The sequence below is a fragment of the Lolium rigidum genome, chromosome 4 (assembly GCF_022539505.1).
Source record: "Lolium rigidum isolate FL_2022 chromosome 4, APGP_CSIRO_Lrig_0.1, whole genome shotgun sequence".
Classification (NCBI taxonomy): Eukaryota; Viridiplantae; Streptophyta; class Magnoliopsida; order Poales; family Poaceae; genus Lolium; species Lolium rigidum.
Genome location: NC_061511.1, coordinates 214,725,571 through 214,735,093, shown reverse-complemented (window position 1 = coordinate 214,735,093; position 9,523 = coordinate 214,725,571). Strand labels below are relative to the sequence as shown.

Here is a 9,523-nt window from a genome sequence, read left to right as displayed (position 1 = left end):
CGGGGTGCGCGCCGGCGGCGGCGAGTCGCGAGTTGATCTGCGTTTGAGGATGAACTTGGGGAAGAAGAAGAAGAAAGAAGAAGAATCCGTTACAGTGCCCAGCTGTTGCCTGTTGGTATTTGAAGGGCAGAATTGCAATTTCTTTTCTTTTCTTTTAGCCGTGCGCGATGAGGCGCGGCGTCGCGTAGGGCGGTGTGTGCGGTCGTGTCGCACCTCGCCTATGGTGGGCCGGCCCATGCGCTCCCGATGGAATTTTGACAAGCCAATCTTAGCATTTTGACGGCCCACGCCTATGGTGCCTACATTTTGTGGTGAGAAAATCAACATGGTGCGGGCGGCGATGGACTCAAATTGGTTACCCAGAGATGAGATGATGAGGCCAACAACTTGTCGGATTACTGATCCACCACACATTTGGTAAGTGAACTCATTGATGCAAGCATCATGCATGGGACAAGGAAAAAGAGCAGCAATGTTTTGTGAGAGTGGATATCGATACAATTTTTGGCATGCCTCTTTGTACTCGACCAGTGAGCGGTTTCTGGGCATGGAATTTTGACAAGCCAGGTACTTTTACTGTGAGATCTGTTTACCGGTTGCTTGTGGAGATACAGAAAAAGGAGAGAAGCATGGCTAGAGGGACATTCATCTTCCTAAAACGATAATGCGGATTCTAAAAGCTGGACACGTATGTGGAAGGTAAATGTTCCCTCAAAAATCAAAGTGTTTTTATGGAGATTGGCTAAGCAATCGCTCTCCACATATGATCTTTTGCACTACGGAAACATGTCCAACACAAGCTCATGCTCACTATGTGGAAGGATAGTGTCGTTGCCAATTCGACGGTACCTCGGAGGAGAGATCCTCACGAGGGGGAGAAGAAGTAGGGGCCATAGGGCGGAGAGTCCTCGGAACGGTGGTACGCGATTTACCCAGCTTCGGAACACCTGCTCGGAGACAGGGCCTACTGCTGCTTGTCTGGAATTATCTGGGCGCTTTCGCGTTGTTATAAGGAGTTGTGGTTGTGCCTCTAGGGCTCCCAGGATCCGGCTTATAAAGGCGCACGGATCTAGAGTTTACACGGAGAGTCCTAGCCGGAATACAAGTCACCTAACTACGGTACATTATCTTGCCGTGTACGTCAAGGATCCGCCTTCCCTTGTATGTCGTACCGGATCCGGCTACCCCTGATGGGCCATGCCGGATCCGACTTCCAACGTCGGTCTGGTGGATCCGGCTTCTTGTTCCTGGGCTGTACTTCATCCTTCTTGATCTACAGCGACTGGGCCGTCCGATGGGCCTCATGCCACCATCACAGTCTATGGGCCACCCGGCCTCGCCGGATCTAGGCACTGTCGATGGTACACCCATGAAGTATACCCACAACAGTAGCCCCCAGAGTTATCCGAGATTCACCTCTTGTTTCTGCCTTGCTGAAGCATCGTGGCTTCCGACAATCCTCTCGGTTACATGGGGAAACTTGAAGAACTCCAACTTCACCTTTTCCAACTTTAGAGCCGGAAAAAACCTTTGCCCCGCGGGACTTCATCCATCGACACCATTTTTACAATGCGTCTCTGGGTTACTCCCTTGCTGAGATAATGGTAGGTAGTTTTCAAACTGTCACCCGGAACCTTGAAAAGTTCAAACGGTTCCGCCAATCTTGGCGCCATTTTCGGGCGATCTGAGCGGTAACTTATCCTTAGCCATTCTTACCGCATAGGGTTTTCGACACGTGTCAGCCATCCAACGGTGCGACGCTTGCGTTTCGACCACAGGATGCGGAGTACGAATCTCCTCCCACGGCCTATATCTCACCGTTCACCCCAATCTCTCATTCACCCCCCTTTTCACCTCTCATCCCAGCGCCGCCTCCGAGCTCCTCCTCCGCCGTACCGGAACCCGCCGGAAGATCACCGGAGTTCGAGCGCCGCCGTGAGTTGTTTATCCAAATCATACTGTTCTTAAGTCCGGCGAGCCAAAAATAATATTATAAGTTCTAGGAATAAAAAGCTACTCCATTTACCCATATTACTTGTCGCACAAACGAGTGAATAACATTATATATCTAGATACATGTGAATAACCGACAAATAATTGAATTGTATGGAGTACATTTGTACGAGGGTTTTGAACTAAGATTTACGCAATGAGTGTGATAGCTTGCGGTTACAATATTTTGTCAATAGGTTTCATCTCTGTTGGTAAATTATCAAATTCCCCGGCATCAGGGTCAAATTGGAATGTGCGCTTTGTCTTCTCTCCATCAAATCTCTCTTCAGTTTTTGTCAAGACTGTCCCGTCTGAATTGACTGTGTGGTAACTGCACACCATAGTTCATTAAGACATGGTAAGATAGTCATATTAGTGTAGCATAAACATATATGGCTTTGGATGTGTAAACGATGTGTGTTGCCAAATTTCCAACTATGACAATTAGATTCAAGAGTGTAGTCATATTTATAGGTCTATTGGAGACTAAATAACGAACCAGGGTTCCATGACCTCCCCGATACAAATTCCAAGTCCATATGATGTACCCTTCGAATGGTCATTTTCAGCTGCAAATAGGAAACATTGTCGAGAGTCGATGAAAACTTGAACATAATATGATATATAACTATATTGATAATATAATACTAAGTAACAGTTTTAACTACAATATAATATTGGTATTGCATTATCTATGTAATGGAATGTTAACTGATTGATATCACAAATGATGTGGGGCTTGCCACACCACACTTTTTTATTATTATACTGGCCACTTTTTTTTTTGTTGATGTAATAAACATGGGTTGCATACATCGATGATCAGGGGATTCAATGTAAATAAGAAACAGCATCACTTAATATAAAAAATAGCACTTACTATACATACCTTAAATTCCTAAAGATAATTAATCACATTATGATGCTGAGACTTTCTAGATTTAAAATATTTTACCATCGTTGCTCAGATATTATTTGGGGAAAGTAGAGATTTTCAATGAGAAGGGCATAAACCACAGAAGCTAGTGAAAATATATGGGTTTATGGTTCATGGTTTAGGGTTAGAGATTTCTATGTAGTAGCCTTTTTTTTCTAATAACTATGACAAAGTAATTGTTGCAAATGTAATTATCTGCAGGAATTTATAGCATTGCAAACCTGTGACACTTAATCTGAAGTAGGGTGGAAGCTTGCACACCAAAGCTGCAGAATATTTGGACGTACCTAACTTCCCCTGTTAAGAGAGTAATAATAATTATTCAGAAACAATCGTGATCCATTTAAATTTAGAAATCTTGAGTCGATTGACTAGTCTTCAGTTTTGCACAACGATCGTGATCCTTCTAATTTTATAAAATAATTACTATGTTTATAAATTTAATAGGAATTTTGGAACTAATGTCAATAGTTCATAACAAGATTGAGGATTACCTTTACTAGTAAGTATGAATTAGGTTGGAAACTTGCAGCTAACTGAAACAAGGATTTATCGGCACTATCTGCAGGTTTGTCTTTATCCACTCTAAAGACCACACAAAATGAAATTATGGTAAATTGAATGGATACAAAATAGAAAATATGCGTCCCTGGTTAAGGTTGATGCAACATACCTTGTCGCCAGCTCAAGCCCAAAGTCAACGTAGCCTAAGGCTCCAATAATATGATCATCGCCAAGATGGTAATTTTCCTAGTACACACATGGTGCAGATTCAATAAAAAGTTGATATTACAAGAGCTTTTTAATATTACTACTTGGTTAAATATGCTGACATATTTAAACATGAGATATTCAACTTCAATACGTATTTTGGCTCCTGAGGTTGCATCAGCCTATTGTTTATCTCGTACTGTCACTTTGTCATCCCATGTTTGATAAGCCTAGCTATTCCGATTTCACTAAGTCTGGGCATTGATCCAGAGTTAATTTTTGTTCTGCTAGAATTACACAAAAAATTATTAATGAATAAAAAATCTCAATAAAAATACAAAGATTAAGCGTGCGTTGAGCGCTGTTGATGCCTGTAAGTTAGATAAATAATATATTTTTAGAATTAGATATCTTCACTAGAAATCCGCTACCCCAAACAAATAATCAAATCCTTAACATTCAAGAATATCCATTTAGTAACTCTCCGGAACAACTAGCTTAAATCTCATGTAATAAAGGTAAAATATCTTCCAAGTCTTTTTTTTGACACAAGTATCTTCTAAGTCTCATGAAAGGTAACATTCAAATCGTTAACATTCATCCATTTAGTAACTCTCATAACAAATAGATTAAATATCGTATTATAAAGGTAAAATATCTTCTAGGTCTCATGGGAGGTAACACTCTATGGATAACGTACGGCTGAAATATATACAAATGTGTCCTTACCCTTCTTTGAAGAATTTGGCGTTGATAGGCTGATGCAACCAGCTGCATATCAAGGAAAAGAATGTCAATGCATGAGAAATGATCAACATAAATTTTAATATATAGGCTCGAGAAAGGTGAAACAGTGTCAATATATGAAGGTTTCCCTTTGGCAAAAAAAAAGAAGAAACATATACGAGTTGTTTGAGGGTGATAGATCATTAAATTCTTTAGCTCTAAGTGGAAATCTGAGAATTTTACAAAGAAGCATGCATGGTGCACATGGTAAATTTTGAAACATATTTCCTACATGACGTCACATAACTAAATTAATAAATATTTTGAGAAATTTGAATACAACAATCTTGTTTTACAATCCAATAGGATTAAATAAAACCTTCTTAATTCATAAAAATTCACCGCTAGAAACAAATTTTGTATGGTTATTAAGCTACTGTAAATTCGCGGCACAATATTACCAAAAGAACTAAGGGGTTGCAAGACAACAACAAAATTCTTTCCTATAGAATAAATAAGGAATATCAACAACAAACCTGCGCACTTCCAATAAGCTCTAGTGTGCACATGAATGGATTACTGAGTGGGCTAGTTGAGCCTGTGCCATAGCTGATCGCACAATTCCAGTTCTTCAAGTCTGTATATGGCATATATTGCCTTCTTCCAGCTACTGAACATTATATGAACACAAAAAATATGGAGTTGGCACACAAATTAACTTTATACAACTACATAATACAAATATCTTCAACACATGCAAATAAATACACAACATCAATCTGCATTTATTTATGTGAAAGGGTCCAAATGTGCAAACTGAGGGTGCACCTGTACTTGGTTGCTTCCTAGTTCATTTGTAGTGTTCCTTGGAAGTATAAAAATTTAAAGTAGGATAGCATATATATATGTATGCATATTAGACATTGCTTTTATATTTTACGCATAGTACCACTACAATTTAAGATTGGGAGCCGACATGATAGTTCCTTTATTTTCCATTTAATAAAAAAGGAAATTGTACAATTATTAGGACTCTATTTGAAGAATTTTCTAAGAACGCAAGTGTATGGTTATGTTCCTAATTTCCATGGTGAGTAGGATTCCCTACGCAACACCTAATAAAGTGATATACTGAAACAAAAGAATATTGTAGACCTACTTCGGAACAAAAGACACAAAAGTTATGGGGCTAATAAAAACCATCTACGATTATAACTCAAGGTTTAGAAACTCACCAAGTGGCTTATATTGTAGCCCTCCACTGAACCTTCCTTTTCTACCAACTAACCATGCACCATATGGTACTTCATCGGGCGCTGCATTTTAAATGTAATTAAGCATACGATAAGAAGACCAAATTCTAGAATATTATCAATTGAGAGAAAAATAAGTGAAACGATATAAAGTTGAGATTGATACTCTAGTACATATTGTTATAACTTTGTTAGTAAATTCATTAGGTTTCAGTTATTAATAAGTTTTTTTTCCAAAAGGGAAAACCCCGTCCTAACTATAGTCAAGTATAAGTAGGTAGTCACTTACAAGGGAACGGAACAAACGACGCTCCAACTGATAGATTCTCTGAAGCATATCTTAAACCCATGACACCATAGTCCTTTGAACACGCCCTGCAAAACATAAAAAGGAATTAACTTTGTTCTCTTACACATTGTTAATTATGTGCCTTTTTAAATAGAAAAATAAATAACGACTACATCTTATTTATATATACTGGGCAGTGGGATTGTTTCTTATAAGTAGTATCAAGATACAAGTTAGTGGAAAGGTGTGTAACAGATATATGGATGACATGCAAGCGCAAACAAGAGCTGTATAGCCGACCTTTTTTCCATAAGCAGAGGGAACGTCCCAAATGCGCCGATACCGTACTTAGGATAGTAAGCACACGACCTCAGCTGCAACATACTGGATATTCAAGTAGTAAAGCGAAATCAGGATTATCTGCATATATACAATTTTTTAATGTGATTGATTTGGACATCCAATTCAACAAGAAAGTGTGCGTACGATTTTGAGGACGACATGAGAAGGTCCACGAAGGTATGAGGATCATCCAAGTCCCTGCAAAATCCCAAAATTAAAGTCATTTTATGTTCATAGCGTGTAGTACGTAAGTTAGTAACAAGGGGCAGAAGGAACGGAAGAAGAGAGAATGATTTCGTCGGGCCATCTAATCTTACCTCTGCCACCGCAACAGAGCCTCCCCGTTATTGTTAGACATCTAGTGAAAATTCAGTTAAGAAATAATAATAGTAAACAACAACCTGATTTTCTTGCAAAACTCAGGAAAAAGCGAGCCAAACAGCTGAAGTGCGAGCCAAAACAAGAAGCGCGAGAATTCATCATGAGATACGGTGGCAATTAGCTTGAACGTTTGGATACGGTGGTGGTGAGATGGAGGTGAGCTTCTCGCGGCGGCTTTAGCAGGACCTGAGCGTCAACGTTCATCCCAGGCTGCCGAGGGTAGTAGTCGTCGAAGAGGCGGCGCAGCGAGAGCTTCCCGAACATGAGATCGTACGCCGGCACCGCCATCCTGCATCCGCACGTCCAGGCATATATATGATTATCGATCAGCTAGCGTGCTAGCTATATACTATATAGATGGAAGTACGTCCAGCCGATGGATTGGAGCTCACCTGGTGCGGGCGGCGTCGGGAGGGAAGTCGAAGGGCTGCGGCACCAGAGTCATCGCCGGCGGCTTCGGTTTCGGCTTGCTCTGCGGGGCTCCCATCGATCCTCAGCTCTTCTCCCTCGATCTCACGCGTGTCTCAGAACACCAGACGATGGAACCACCAAGATCGCAACTAATTAACAAACCTAGCTAGCTGGGTTTATTTTTCAAATCAAAATAGAGTACGTATCTTCTACGGGGTACTTTTTTTTTTCGTTAAGAGAGGAAGTTCTTTCTTGCTAACCAAGGCTAAGCCTACTCTAGCGCCGCCGCCCGGCCCCAAACTCCCGTTCCCCACCTCTGGAAGTCCCAGTGCCAGTGCGTCACCCTGCTTCTCCTCGCGCCTCCATCATGGCCCTGGATCCAACACGAAAAAAGCTGCTGCACCCCGAGCGCCATGGCCCCTGGATCCAGCATGAGCGGCTCGTCGAGTGTCCGTCGGTGGCCTGCGATAACCAGGACCGTGGTGGAGGGCAGATACCTGATGAACTGATGAATGATGCATGTCGTGAGAAGCTGCTTGCACAGTTGCACGGAGGCGATGCGGTGCAAATGAATGGAATATAATGTCAGTGAGCCTGCATGCCCATGTCCATATTTCCTACTGCGCTAAGGTTGCCGCTTGTGATTTTGCTGATGCTTCTTAAGCCTCCAGGTATCCCCTCGTGTAGCATAGTTTAAGAATTTAAGTCCATCTAAGTACAGCTCAGGTAATGTAGATGTGTTGCATTTGTGTGAATGCCAATTATAGTTCTGAAAACATGACCGACCTATTTGTGTGTCCCAATATAATTGTCCAATACATGGTTCTTAAGGGATTGTGATGAATAAGTCATTGTATTCTGATCTTTGTGAAGCTGCTACTGCACATGGTTCTTGTGAAGGCCTGCAGTACACACATGGTCCTTTGTGAAGGACATGTGGTTAGGATAGGATAGCATCCCTGATCTTTGACTGCCTTTTAGAGGCATCAAGGACTGGTTGTTAGCAACTTTAGATTATCATCTTAGATTAGCATATTCTGGCTGACTAGCAGCTATAAATCTGTAGCTCCCTGTCCTCAGTTTGGCATGGCATTGTGTGAGATGTGTGAGAAATAAACCAACAAAAATTGCCCCAGCTCTCCTAGTGCCATCCTCTTCTTCATGAAAGTGAGGCTAAAGATACTAACAATTGGTATATCAGAGCCAGGTTGTCTTGCAGCCTGAGCATTTCCTGCTCCTCCCCTTCACATGGAAGGGAGCAGTCCCAGCCAGTAGCAGCCTCAACTACCCCTGTTTACTTCCCTCCGTCCGGGTTATCGAGCAGCAGCTCGTCGGAAGCAGCGCTCAGCCCCCCAGCAGCGAGCCATGTTCGGCGGCCACTCTCAACACACGGCTACCTCCAGCACGCGGCGTCGGCAGGAGGCCGATCGCGCCGAGGTATAGGAGCGTGAACGAGTGGCTGCAGCAGATGCTGCGACGACAGCAAGGACGTCGAGGCTGGCAGCGGCGGAGTTGGCAGCAGCCATAGCGGAGGTAGAAGCAGCAGAAGCAGCGGAGGTAGCACGTGCGGCGGCGGAGGTCGAGGTGCTGCGCGGCAGCGCCAACAGCTCCGCTTTAGCTGATGGCAGCGCCGATGCAGCGGCGTGGCAGGTGGCGCAGCGGGCGGCGCAGTGGGCAGCCGAGCACGCCCGCGCACCTCGGGATGGCTCTCCCAGAGGAGGCGCGCACGGTGGTGGCGGCTGGGATGACCAAGATCGCGGCCTCTACGGGGTTCGGACGGTGGTCAAGGATGTTGGTCCCGGTGTTGGGTGGCCTACCCTCACCAAAACCAACTACGTCGAGTGGGCCGCGATCATGAAGATCAGGCTCCAGGTGCGGCACATGTGGGAGGCAGTCCACGATGACGACGTCTACCATCATGAGGATCGACGAGCGCTGGACGCCCTCATCGCTGCAGTCCCAGCCGATATGCAGTTCTCGCTCTCCCACAAGCAGACTGCCAAGGAGGCTTGGGACGCCATCGCCGCAGCACGCATCGGCAGCGACCGTGCCCGCAAGTCCACACTGCAGGCACTTCGAAGGAGTGGGAGAACCTGGCCTTCAACCAGGTGAGGGCGTTGATGACTTTTCTCTCCATCTTAACACTCTGCTGCAGAAGATGGTGCAGTTCAGCAATGACGCCTACGACGAGGAGAGAGCTATCGAGAAGCTCTTTCGCTGCGTCCCCGAGAAGTACAAGCAGATGGCTCGCTCGATCGAGTCCCTGCTGGACCTCTCCACCATGACGATAGAGGAGGCGATAGGTCGCCTCAAGGTCGTCGACACCGACGAGCCACAGTCTTCGTCAGGGCCCATCACCACCGGTGGGAAGCTGCTCCTCACTCGGGAGTAGTGGGATGCCGGCCACGGTGACGGGAAGAAGGGGGAGTCTTCTTCCTCGACAGGCGGCCGCAAGGCGCGGAAGGATGGCCATGCCAAGGC

At 44.2% G+C, this 9,523-nt stretch overlaps 1 protein-coding gene across 1 annotated transcript; it reads right to left on the bottom strand.

Moving 5' to 3' along the window:
* Positions 1–2,169: 2,169 nt before the first annotated feature.
* On the bottom strand, positions 2,170–7,118 carry LOC124648229. Its single transcript, XM_047188023.1, has 14 exons — positions 7,024–7,118; positions 6,770–6,920; positions 6,568–6,608; positions 6,395–6,448; positions 6,209–6,292; positions 5,909–5,994; positions 5,602–5,682; positions 4,903–5,033; positions 4,370–4,411; positions 3,603–3,679; positions 3,424–3,514; positions 3,151–3,226; positions 2,492–2,561; positions 2,170–2,323 (listed from the first exon to the last, which is right to left on the bottom strand). The coding sequence occupies exons 1-14, from the start codon at positions 7,116–7,118 to the stop codon at positions 2,170–2,172; spliced, it is 1,233 nt and encodes a 410-aa protein (XP_047043979.1).
* Positions 7,119–9,523: the final 2,405 nt, after the last annotated feature.

Excerpts from the sequence above, each read along its gene's own strand:
- LOC124648229 (XM_047188023.1), bottom strand. The coding sequence starts at position 7,118 with ATGGGAGCCCCGCAGAGCAAGCCGAAACCGAAGCCGCCGGCGATGACT. Across the intron at positions 5,683-5,908 it reads GTCGTTTGTTCCGTTCCCTT|CGCCCGATGAAGTACCATAT; the intron begins GTAAGTGACTAC and ends TTTAAAATGCAG. Across the intron at positions 4,412-4,902 it reads AGCTTATTGGAAGTGCGCAG|CTGGTTGCATCAGCCTATCA; the intron begins GTTTGTTGTTGA and ends CTTGATATGCAG.